The sequence below is a fragment of the Macaca mulatta genome, chromosome 1 (assembly GCF_049350105.2).
Source record: "Macaca mulatta isolate MMU2019108-1 chromosome 1, T2T-MMU8v2.0, whole genome shotgun sequence".
In the NCBI taxonomy this organism is placed as follows: domain Eukaryota; kingdom Metazoa; phylum Chordata; class Mammalia; order Primates; family Cercopithecidae; genus Macaca; species Macaca mulatta.
The window spans coordinates 131,172,791-131,185,573 of NC_133406.1; the positions used below are offsets into that span (position 1 = coordinate 131,172,791).

Here is a 12,783-nt window from a genome sequence, read left to right on the forward strand (position 1 = left end):
ATGACGTTTAGATAAACTGGGTTGTTACCGGTTGAGGGCATTATGAATAAGCTTCTAGAGACTCTTTTTAAAAAAATGTTTGTCAACTAACAAATTATAGTTGTGTATATTTATAGGGTACAATGTAATGTTATGATTTATGAACACAATGTGGAATAATAAACGCAAGCTAATTAACATATCCATCACCTCAAATACTTACATTTTGTGATAAGAACATGTGTACATTCTGGCCGGGCGCAGTGGCTCATGTCTGTAATCCCAGCACTTTGGGAGGCTGAGGCGGGTGGATCACAAGGTCAGGAGATCGAGACCATCCTGGCTAAAACGGTGAAACCCCGTCTCTACTAAAAATACAAAAAATTAGCCGGGCGCGGAGGCGGGCGCCTGTGGTCCCAGCTACTCGGGAGGCTGAGGCAGGAGAATGGCGTCGGCCCGGGAGGCGGAGCTTGCAGTGAGCCGAGATCGCGCCACTGCACTCCAGCCTGGGCGACAGATCGAGACTCCGTCTCAAAAAAAAAAAAAAAAAAAAAAAAAAGAACATGTGTACATTCTTATGTGTGTCTTTTGGTAGACATAAACACTCATTTCTGTTGGGTATGTACCAAGGAGTAGAATTGCTGGATCATAGGGTGGGCACATGTTTAGATTTAGTAGATAATACCAACTAGTTTTCCAAAGTGGTTGTAATGATTGATATTCCCACTAGCAATATCTAAGAGTTCCAGTTGCTTGGCATTCTTGCCAATACTTGACATTGGCAGTCCTTTTAATTTAGCCATTCTGGTAGATATATCGTGGTATCTCAGTGTTATTTTAATTTGCATTTTTTTGGTGACTAAAGATATTGAGTGCTTTTTCATAAGTTGATGGCATTTGGATGGCCTATTTTGAGAAGTACCTGTTCAAGCCTTTTGACCAATTTTTATTTGTCCTTTTCTTAGTGGTTTATAGGAATTATTTATATAGAGTGGATAGAAGAATACCTGTGAGATACAGATACCACAGATCTCCTCTCCCATTCTGTGGCTTGCCTTTTCATTCTTTCAGTCTTGTGATGAATAGAAGTTCCTAATTTTTCCAAAACACAATAGATAAATCACAGAATTTGTATTCTGTTTTGAAAATCATGTTATATCTTAACCTCCAGAAGAGATTCTCCAGTTTTTGGTTTTTTTTTTTTTTTGTAGACATTTTATTTATTTACTTTTTATGTTTAGGTATAAGATTTATTTAATATTAATTTTGGTGTTTTATGTGAGATAGATCAAAATTTTTTTTAATGTGGAGAGTCAATTGCTCATGATAAAAATGCAATAAACTGAGAATAGAAGGGAGCTTCCTTAATCTGATAGTAGATACTTACAGAAAAACCCTTGTCTTGTCTTGTCTCTTCTCTTCTCTTCTTTTTCTTGAGACAGAGTCTCATTCTGTTGCCAGGCTGGAATGCAGTGGTGCAACCTCAGCTTACTGCAACCTCTGCCTCCTAGGTTCAAGCGATTCTCCTGCCTCAGCCTCCTGAGTAGCTGGCACTACAGGTACGTGCCACCATGCCCAGCTAATTTTTGTATTTTTAGTAGAAATGGGGTTTTCACCATGTTGGCCAGGATGGTCTCGATCTCATGATCTCGTGATCTGCCCGCCTTGGCCTCCCAAAGTGCTGGTATTACAAGTGTGAGCCACTGCATCCGGCCACATTTTTCTTAATGATGAAATGTTGAATGCTTTCCCCTTGAGGTTAGGAACAAGACAAGTATGTCTGTTATCACCTCTTCTAATCAACATCATGCCAAAGGTCCCAGGCAGTATGAATAAGGCAAGAAACAGAAATAAAAGATTGGAATGGAAGAAACTGTCATTATTTGCAGATCACTTGATTGTGTATGCAGAATCTGAACTATTAAAATTAAATAACTAACAAAATCACTGGATACAATACACAGAATCAAAGGTACTTCTATATACAAGTAACAGTTTAGAAGCACCACGTACATAGAGATACACCTAATAAATAACATTTAAGACTCATACACTGAAAACTATAAAACATTGCTGAGAGAAATTAAAAGTAATGAAGGGATATACTATATTCATTGATTGAAACATTCAGCACTGTTACAATATTCGGTTTTGTTTTATTTTCTTTTTGTTTCTTTTCTTTTTCTCTTTTGTGATAGAGTCTTGTTCTGTCACCCAGGCTGGAGTGCAGTGGAATGATCTCGGCTCACTGCAGCCTCTGCCTCCTGGGATCAAGTGATCCTCTCACTTCAGCCTCCCAAGCAGCTGGGACCACAGGCACACGCCACCATGCTCAGCTAATTTTTTTTTTTTTTTTTTTTTTTTTTTTTTTTTTTTTTTTTTTGTAGAGACAGGGTTTTGCCACATTGCCTAGGCTGTGGTCTCGAATTCCTGGGCTCAAGCGACCCACCCACTTCAGCCTCCCAAAGTGCTGGAATTACAGGCATGAGTCACCACACCTGGCCTTATTTTCTTCTATGCTCCCAATACCTACCCCGGTGCCTTGCAAATAGGAAGGAATCTCAGAATGATTATAGATTTACAGGAAGTTGGAAAAATAGTAGAAAGGTCCTGTTTTCCCCAATGATAACATCTTATATAACTCTAGTAAAATATTAAAACCAAGAAATTGACATTGCTACAATCCACAAACCTTATTCAGATTTTGCCAGTTTTATACACGTGCGTGTGTAGTTCTCTGCAATCTTACCATGTGTAAATTTGCGTAACCACTGCCATGCTCAAGATACAGAACTGTTTCATCACCACAAAGATCCTTCTTGCTGCCTCTTTGTAGTCCACTCCCTTTGGCCTCCATTTCACCCCTAGCAACCACTAATCTATTATCCATCTCTATACTTTTATCAATGTGAATAAGTGAATGAGAAGATAGTGATATCATTTTGCATCAAGTTTTGTTAAAGAGCTATCAAAGAGGAAAGCTCCTTGGTAAAACCTTAAAGAATGGGTTCTGTAGGTGCTATCTCATTTCTAGTCATCAATTTTGCCTCTTAAAAGCTTGAGTTTGGCTGGATGCCATGGCTCACACCTGTAATTCTAGCACTTTGGGAGGCCAAAATGGGTGGATCGCTTGAGCCCAAGAATTTGCGACCAGCCTGGGCAACACAGCAAAACTCCATCTCTGCAAAAAATAAAAATTAAAAAAATTAGCTAGGTGTGGTGGCGCACACCTGTAGTCCTAGCTGCCTGGGAGGCTGAGGTGGGAGGATCACTTGAGTCCAGGAGGCAGAGGTTGCAGTAAGCTGAGGTTGTGCCACTGTACTCTAGCCTGGGTGACAGAGTGAGACCCTGTCTCAACAGCAACAAGAAAGCTTGTGCTTGAATTTTATCATATTGCCCCTAATGTTCAGATTCAAGAGGTCCAAATTTTTTTTTTTTTTTTTTTTTTTTTAAATGAGATGGAGTCTCGCTCTGTCGTCCGGGCTGGAGTGCAGTGGCCGGATCTCAGCTCACTGCAAGCTCCGCCTTCCAGGTTCACGCCATTCTCCTGCCTCAGGCTCCTGAGTAGCTGGGACTACCGGCGCCCGCCACCTCGCCCAGCTAGTTTTTTGTATTTTTTAGTAGAGATGGGGTTTCACCGTGTTAGCCAGGATGGTCTCGATCTCCTGACCTCGTGATCCACCCGTCTCAGCCTCCCAAAGTGCTGGGATTACAGGCTTGAGCCACCGCACCCGGTCCCCCAAGATGTCCAAATTTTACCAATCAGAGTTAGACTGATGATCCATGATACCAATATATTAATTTGGGCCAATAATGTTGATTAGTTAGTGCACTGTCTTCCCCCAAAGGAAACCAAATTATAAGAGACTAAATTACTTTCAAGGCTGCCAGAGGAGCATTGTATCAAAGTAAAAGGGTAACATTAGCCATTTCTAGCAAGGAGAGGTAGCAATCATGACTGCACTCTTTATAGAGTCCTGTGCATAGCACCTAGTTTCCTTAAATGAGTTTTAAGATAATTGGGCAGGTTAGTTACTTGAGTGTCTTCCAAGTTTTCCAGATGTGTCACTCTATAGTGGTGTCATACATGTTATGATACTGTTAAATTTTAACCTCAGAATGGTCTTTTCCTTGTCACCAAATGCTGGGGACACCATTGTAGTCACCATTGTATGCCAACTACATTTGGGGCTCTAAAGCTCTAAGATTAGGCCGGGCACAGTGGCTCACGCCTGTAATCCCAGCACTTTGGGAGGCCAAGGTCAGGAGTTCGAGACCAGCCTGGCCAACGTGGTAAAGCCCCGTCTCTTCTAAAAATACAAAAATTAGCTGGGCGTGGTGGCGGGCACCTATAATCCCAGCTACTCGGGAGGTTGTGGCAGGAGAATCGCTTGAACTTGGGAGGCGGAAGTTGCAGTAAGCCAAGATTGCACCACTACACTCCAGCTTGGGCAACAAGAGCGAGACGCCGTCTCCAAAAAATAATAATAAATAAATAAATAAATAAAGCTCTAAGAGTTTATAACTTCATGAGGCAGATCCTTCAGCTCTGCTGGCATTTAGGCCTTAACCTGAGATCAGTACTAAGAAGTCAAGATCAGGAGAAGGGAGTATCTTAATTATGGGCATTTCTTTGGTATATTCTTGGATTATTTATTCCTAGGTAGATTTCGGGCAGACAACTTGAACAAGCTGAAGAACCTATGCAGCAAGACGATCGGAGAGAAAATGAAGGTAAGAGAACTGAGGAACAAACAGCCGTGAGAGCTTGAGCGGAGATATTTGATCTTGCTCTTAGCTAATGTTCACAGAAGTTCTAACTCAGTGTTTAAGTCTACAAGATGTTCAATTTCTTACCAAAGGGGAACATATTATTTTGAAAAGATAGGGAGGCAGGGAACTTGGAGGCACTTTCATATACTTTACCACAAGTCCATCTTCTGTGTTCAGGTAAGATTCTTTGTTGTCTAGCCGTTTGTTGTCTATTCTGTTCTTACATTAGAAATATAAATTCCATCAGTCATCTTTTTTAATGGCAGATTTCAGATTTGTCGTCTCAGTGTAGTTGTGCTCCAGAATGAAAACAGTGCAGATTCAGAGTTCAAATCTTGCTACGTTATGTGACTTTTAGGCAAGTTAACGTCTGAGCCTCAGTTTTCTCATCTATAAAATGACAATGCTAAAACCTATAGAATGGAATTGTTAGAACTTTTTAAAAAAATTTAAACACCAAGCAATAGTTATGGATAGAACTAAATTTCTTTCAAATGTAGAAAATTTGGCATAGTGTCAAGAACATGTATTTGTTCAGCAATTGTGAGTTACAATGAATGGCAAGTAATGTTACTGGCCTTCATCCAAAAAAAATCCTTCCTATGCCTGAAAAATATCACGTTTCAGCTCAGCTTTTGCTTTAGTATCCAGAATAGTTCATGTTTTTAACCCTTCTTCAAAAATACCTGTTTAGCCCCTTAATCATATTATATTACATATTATAGCTGGGTACAGTAGTTCACGCCTGTAGTCCTAGCACTTTGGGAGGCCGAGGTGGGCAAATTGCTTGAGCTCAGGAGTTTAAGACCAGTCTGCACAACATGGTGAAACCCCGTCTCTACAAAAATAAAATAAAACAATTAGCCAGGCTTGGCAGCCGGCACCTGTAGTTCCAGCTACTCAGGAGGCTGAGGTGGGAGATCACTTGAAGCCAAGAGGTAAAAGTTGCAGTGAGCCAAGATTGCGCTACTGAACTCCAGCCTGGGTTTCCAGTGAAACCCTGTCTCAAAAAAAAAAAAAAAAAAGAATTAATTAAATGCACTTTCAATCTAGATAACTTTTAAGTTGTAAACCTCAAAACTAAACAACAACAACAAAAAACATTATAGAACTTTGGAACCACACCAGTAAAGAGCATAAAAAGATGACCTTGGGATTCTAGCACCTTACACTTGACTTCATGACAGTCGGCATCTTTCTCTTTGACAATATTTTTTTTTTTTTTTTTTTTTTTTTTTTTTTGAGACGGAGTCTCGCTCTGCCACCCAGGCTAGAGTGCAGTGGCCGGATCTCAGCTCACTGCAAGCTCCGCCTCCCGGGTTCACGCCATTCTCCTGCCTCAGCCTCCCCAGTAGCTGGGACTACAGGCGCCCGCCACCTTGCCCGGCTAGTTTTTTGTATTTCTTAGTAGAGACGGGGTTTCACCGTGTTAGCCAGGATGGTCTCGATCTCCTGACCTCGTGATCCGCCCGCCTCGGCCTCCCAAAGTGCTGGGATTACAGGCTTGAGCCACCGCGCCCGGCCACTTTGACAATATTTTGTTAAACTTTCAGCGTGTAACACTTTTAGCTGTGGAAAGTGGTATTGATAATCATCCAGTTTCTTTCTGTGGGACTTAGTCATTTGCATGCTACAGACCCCATACTTATGTTAATTCCCATGCATACTCCTCCCTGGGTGTTCTTTGGGACCTATGTACAGTCAGTGCCAGCTGGGTGTTTTTTGTAGCAAGAAGATGGGATTGTGAGTGTTGTCATTTACAATAACATTCTTAGATCTGATTTTGTTGCTAGCCATGCAGGCAGTGTTCACTCCCGCTGCCACTGAAATGGTAATGATAGTGCTTTAATTTGTAGAGCACTCGAAAACATTCAGATACTTTCACAGACATCTCATTTTAGTTTTCATCCTTACTGCAAAGTTGGAGTGCAGGTAGTACATTTGTCAGCCCTATTTCATGGGTATAGGAATCGGCTTAGGAAATTAAAGAGCTTGCTTAAAATCATACTCTAACTTAGTTGCAGAGTCAAACCTTGAGCTCTGAACTTGAATTTGCTGCTCTGGGGGACTATCAAATAGCAAGGGAGCCTGGTAACTATCTTGCTAACATATCACCCTGCCTATGATGCCATTGCAAAAATCTTGAGATTTAGTCCATTTTTTCCCTACCTCTATAGTCTGTTTATTCTTATCAAGACTCATTCTGATAGTTTCAGATTTTTCCAACTTTTTTTCTTGTTTTTGACACAAAGTCTTGTTTTGTTGCCCAGGCTGGAGTGCAGTGGCACAATCATGGCTCACTGCAGCCTCAACCTCCTGGGCCCAAGCAGTCCTCCTGCCTCAGCCTCCCTAGTAGCATGCCACCACACTTGGCTAATTTTTTTTTTTTTCATAGAGATGGAGTCTCCCTATGTTGCCACTGCACCTGGCCAGATTTTTCTAGCTTTTAAAGATGATTTTGCTCTGAGTCACTGAAGGGTGTGAGTGGAGTTATAGTTAGAATTTTGATCATATGAGAATGTGTAATGAACCTAAAGGATTTCTATGCTTTACATTTAGGAGATTTAGTCCTTTTGTTCTTTCTTTCTTCTTTTTTTGAGACAGTGTCTTGCTCTGTTGCCCAGGCTAGAGTGCGGTGGCATGATCATAGATCACTACAACCGCCAACTCCTTGGCTCAAGCGGTCCTCCCACCTCAGCCTCTTAAGTAACTAGGACTATAGACATATGTCATTGTGCCTGGCTAATTTTTTAAAGTCACCCAGGCTGCAGTACAGTGGCACAAGCATAGCTCACCACAGCCTCTAATTCCTGGGCTCATGCAATCCCCCCGCCTCATCCTCCCAAGTAGCTGAGAGTACAGGTGTACTCCACTATGCCTGGCTAATTTAAAATATATATATTTAGATATTTAGATATGAGGTCTCACTCTGCTGCCCAGGCTGGTCTTGAACTCTTGGGCTAAAGTGATCCTCCCACCTCAACCTACCATGTAGCTGGGATTACAGTTGCAAGCCACTATACCTGGTTATACTTTGTTTTATTTATACTTACAAAGCAGATGCTAAATATTCTTATGCAAGTTTTGTTGAAGTCTCATATATCTTATTATAATGGCCTTTGACTAACTTTCTTTAACTCTTTTTTTTTTGAGACGGAGTCTCGATCTGTGGCCAAGGCTGGAGTGCAGTGGTGCGATCTCGACTCACTGCAACCTCCGCCTCCCAGGTTCACTCTATTCTCCTGTCGAGTAGCTGGGACTACAGGCACCTGCCACAATGCCCGGCTAATTTTTTCGTGTGTGTTTTTGGTAGAGATGGGATTTCACCATGTTAGCCAGATGGTCTCTATCTCCTGACCTTGTGATCCGCCTGCCTCGGCCTCCCAAAGTGCTGGGATTACAGGCGTGAGCCACTGTGCCCGGCCAACTCTTTTTTTTTTTTGGAGACGGAGTCTCACTCTGTCACCCAGGCTGGAGTGCAGTGGCATGATCTTGGCTCACTGCAACCTCCGCCCCCCAAGTTCAAGTGATTCTTCTGCCTCAGCCTCCCGAGTAGTTGGGATTACAGGTGTCTGCTACCACGCCTGCCTAATTTTGTATTTTTAGTAGAGAAGGGGTTTCACCATCTTGGCCAGGCAGGCCTTGAACTCCTGACCTCATGATCCACCTGCCTCAGCCTCCCAAAATGCTGGGATTACAGGCATGAGCCACAGGGCCCTGCCAACTCTTTTTAATTTAAGAAGAATTTAACTCTTTAAGGGATCTTCTTAAATTCACCTGGTTTTGTGCAAGGATTACAAGTGATGATTTAGCAGAATTATCATACAGAAGGACGAGAAGAGAAACTAGAGAGAACAAAATCCAGCCCTGGTTATACCCCTGCCATTGTGTAAATTGCATTGATTGTTCTAAACTTAGTTCCAGATCCTGTGACTTTTTGTTTGTTTGTTTTCCTTGGCTGTCTGATATTTCATCGCTCCATCCATCTTTCCCCCTTAGCCTCAATGCTGGGATTGTTGTTAGCAGGTAGATAAGAATCTACACTTGGGGTGGGTGCAGTGGCTCATGCCTGTAATCCCTGTACTTTGGGAGGTCAAGGTGGGGGATCACTTGAGACCAGGAGTTTGAGATCACCCTGTCCAACATAATAAAACCCTGTCTCTATTAAAAATACAAAAAAAAAAAAAAATTATCCAGATGTGGTGGCGCACTACTGTAATCCCAGCTACTTGGGAGGCTGAGGCAGGAGAATCACTTGAAACTGGGAGGTGGAGGTTGCAGTGAGCCGAGAGCACGCAAACTGCACTCCAGCCTGGGCGACAGAGTGAGACTCCCTCCAAAAAAAAAAAAAAGAATCCACACACAAGTGTGTCTGCCCCAGGGCTTGCTCCTGAGCACTGCGCTGCCTCTCCCGGGCTTGTAGCTCATGAGCATTTCAAATCAATTCTCTTCTGATTCCTATGAAGACCTACACACAGGGAGTGACATTCTTCTCGTATTCTTCAAGATGTTAATTCTCTGACCCAGACAGATTAATTGATTTTAGGACCAAAACGCTATTAAGTGGCAGCATAGGGGCTTGACACTTTGACTTCTGGCTTCCAGTGTACTAATTTTTTTCCTACATGTTGTATCTTTTAGAAAAATTTATGTAGGAAGTTCTGCGATTCGTTTATATAATACGTTAATTTGGTGTTTACTTTATAAAACAATGCCAGAGATTTTCTTTTATTGATTTGTGTTGGTTTTTTTCCTTCCTGCAGAAAAAAGAGCCAGTGGAAGATGATGAGTCTGTCCCAGAGAACGTGTTGAATTTCGATGACCTTACTGCAGACGCTTTAGCTGTAAGTTAGAGTCCTTTTCTAAGTTAGGATCTCTGCTGTTTTGTCTTAATTTTATTCCTAGACAGCAAGTGCTCACACGCTGCTGTGCACAGCATTGTGACATCCTTTCATTTCTGCTGCTGGGAAATGTCCCCACCCATTCTTGTTATATTCTATATTTGAGTATTTATTAGACAGCGGAGATGGAGACAGATGGAGTGGGAGAATCAAGGGTAGGAAGAACAGAAAAAGGAAAGGAACTGTGTTTGGTTTATATAGCTCCCTTTTCTACCCTTTGTTACACAAAGGCAAGAAACTTCAACTTACTGTAATACAGTAAATATTTAGTGTGCTGGGCAAGAGGAGTAATTTTTGAGTTTTTTAGTCACTGAACCCTTTCTTGAAACCCTTAACATATAGCAAGAACATAAACCAAAAAAGCAAAGTTGCTGTGCTTGAAGGGCTCGGATTGGGGGCCTGAGCCTGCCTGGCCCTACTGCTAAACCACTCGCCTCAAAGAAGTCAGAGCACAGTTTGAAACAGCTGCAATACAGAATCCAAAAATATGCTTCAGACAAATCTCTTACTCCTAATAAATTTATAATCTTCCTGGAGAACAGTTAAATGCAGCATATCAATAGAGTGCTAAATTGGTTCACTCAAGAAAATCAGAAACTGCAGATTAAGGGAAAGTTCTCATAAGAGCGGCAGTACTAACATTTCTGCGATGTATGGGAACAATGGGAATGGCCAGAACTATCCATCTCTGCCTCAAGCACCACCAAGGAAAAATGCCGATGGATTTGTAGAGCAAGACTGTGTATATCCGTGTGTGAAATCAATCTCAGTTCTTAAAAGTCTTCGTTTCCAGTTTTTAAAATGCTATCGCAAGGGCTCTCTTTAGAGCACAACAGGGTTAGGGCAACCAAATCTTATTCCTGTGCTGTCCTTGCCTCGCTGTCCTGCTTATGGGCCTGGCCTGTTCATCTACAGAACCTGAAAATCTCACAAATCAAGTCCGACTCCTCATTGACAAAGCCATCCTGAAGTGTGAAGCGGAGCGGATAAAGCTGGAAGCAGAGCGATTTGAGAACCTTCGAGAGATTGGGAACCTTCTACACCCTTCTGTGCCCATCAGTAACGAGATGAGGCAGGTGGCTGTGCTGCCGCAGGAGTCGGCCTTAGGTGGCTGCTGTCTCTGCAGGGGCGGGGACGGGAGGAGATCTGTGGAACACTGGCACTCTCTGTCAGAAGCAGGCTCTTTGTATATTCCCTCTGTCCACCAATTGAGAATTGCAGGAGTCAGATCCTTGTCTGATTGGGAAGTAGCAGAGACAGCAGGTAGGAGGAGACTCCTGGCACAGAAATCTCTTCTAAATAGGGCTGCTGTCCTCCACTGCAGTTGCCCGTGGTAGCAGGCGTCTTGTAGGAGGGATCTGCTAAATCAACCTAACCCCCTCACCCACACCCCTCTGTGAAGCTGCAGGTCGAAGGGAAATCTGCATGATAAAGGTTTCCTGCTGAGCGGGAGCTTTTCCTGCACAAAGCTGCTCGGAGCCCAGCCTTTGTTCCCTGACACCCCAGCCGGAGCAGGGCCCATCTGTGCCTCTTTCATTCATTCCCTGGTGAACATTAAACTCACTGCAGGCTGGGGTGTGCAGGAGGCTGCAGAGCACAGACCATGAGCAGACTCAGGAGGTCAGGGCCCTGAGTCCACCCTCATGTGGCCCTGGGACCAATGAGAGCCTGGAAAAAAAAAAAATCTACATTCTCCTCCGCACTCCAGGCAATGTCGATTGTCTGGGAAGAGTTGTCCTTGTGCAGGATTTGAGAGGTCATTTAAAAGGGTAAAAAACAAAAAAACAACAACAACAAAAAAAAAGAGGCAATACTGTAGACCTCTTGGAAAATCATCATTCCTAGTTTCATGGCTAGAATTACTTCTCAAACTTTGTAAGTTATTACTTCTCCATTGAGTAGCAACATGCCTTCTCTAGTTATGAGACACAGTAGTGTTTAAGTTAAGCAATGACGTCACAAAGCAAAGTTGTTCATGGAATAAAGTTTGGAAAGATGGAGGTTGTAGAATTAAGAAATCATATATCAACCTTGGCGCGGTGGCTCACGTCTGTAATCCCAGCACTTTGGGAGGCCTAGGCAGGGGGATCACTTGAGCCCAGGAGTTCGAGACCAGACTGGGCAACATGACACAACCCCATCTCAGCAAAAAATACAAAATTAGCCGAGCATAGTGTCGCACACCTGTCTGTAGTCCCAGCTAAGGCTGAGGTGGGAGGATCACTGGAGCCTGGAAGGTTGAGGTTGCAGTGAGCCAAGATTGTGCCACTGCACTCCAGCCTGGATGACAGAGTAGTAAGACCCTGTCTCAAAAAAAAAATAGTAATAATAATTTAATTTAGCCGGGCGCGGTGGCTCAAGCCTGTAATCCCAGCACTTTGGGAGGCCGAGATGGGCGGATTACGAGGTCAGGAGATCGAGACCATTCTGGCTAACACGGTGAAACCCCGTCTCTACTAAAAAATACAAAAAACTAGCTGGGCGTGGTGGCTGGTGCCTGTAGTCCCAGCTACTCCGGAGGCTGAGGCAGGAGAATGGCGTAAACCCGGCAGGCGGAGCTTGCAGTGAGCTGAGATCCGGCCACTGCACTCCAGTCTGGGTGACAGAGCGAGCCTCCATCTAAAAAAAAAATAATAATAATAATAATTTAAGAATAAAAAAATAAAATCACATGTCATGTATCTTTCTTTCTTGCTCTGTTTCCTTAGGATGCGGACAACAAAGTAGAGAGGATTTGGGGTGATTGTACGGTCAGGAAGAAGTACTCTCATGTGGACCTGGTGGTGATGGTAGATGGCTTTGAAGGCGAAAAGGGGGCCATGGTGGCTGGAAGTCAAGGGTATTTCTTGAAGGTAAGAGCTGGGAGCCAGTGAGGATAGGATTATAAAGAAGAAACAAATTTTTTTTTTTTTTTTTTTGCAGAGAAACATAACCTACTTAAAGAGGCCCCCAAATCTACCAGTTGTACTCGCCTTTCTGCAAATGTATTGGCAATTAGATGCAATTCTCTTTCTAAAGCAAGAGAGGGCTTATCAGGATTCCATAGAACAAAAGCCACTAAGTGGTCCTCCATAATGAATGTATGTTTTGCTGACTGAATCAGAACAGTCTCTGCCTTTAAGTAGCTCAG

The 12,783-nt window shown here is 42.9% G+C and overlaps 2 protein-coding genes across 5 annotated transcripts in view; both read left to right on the top strand.

Moving 5' to 3' along the window:
• The window catches only part of LOC700142 (endosome/lysosome-associated apoptosis and autophagy regulator 1), a 21,979-nt gene extending 17,266 nt beyond the window's left edge, over window positions 1-4,713 (top strand). Inside the window, exons 15-16 of one of the 2 annotated variants that reach the window (XM_077952170.1) lie at window positions 1,422-1,538; window positions 4,643-4,713. In XM_077952170.1, the coding sequence (XP_077808296.1) occupies window positions 1,422-1,490 (69 nt within the window). In that variant the 3' untranslated portion in view covers window positions 1,491-1,538; window positions 4,643-4,713. The remainder of the gene's footprint in view (window positions 1-1,421; window positions 1,539-4,642) is intronic. The other variant, XM_077952175.1, reaches the window with a different exon arrangement.
• Window positions 4,643-12,783, top strand: part of LOC697810 (serine--tRNA ligase, cytoplasmic) — a 26,277-nt gene continuing 18,136 nt past the window's right edge. Inside the window, exons 1-4 of one of the 3 annotated variants that reach the window (XM_077952210.1) lie at window positions 4,643-4,713; window positions 9,516-9,596; window positions 10,569-10,729; window positions 12,362-12,505. In XM_077952210.1, the coding sequence (XP_077808336.1) occupies window positions 10,721-10,729; window positions 12,362-12,505 (153 nt within the window). In that variant the 5' untranslated portion in view covers window positions 4,643-4,713; window positions 9,516-9,596; window positions 10,569-10,720. The remainder of the gene's footprint in view (window positions 4,714-9,515; window positions 9,597-10,568; window positions 10,730-12,361; window positions 12,506-12,783) is intronic. The other 2 variants (XM_077952212.1, XM_077952206.1) reach the window with 2 other exon arrangements.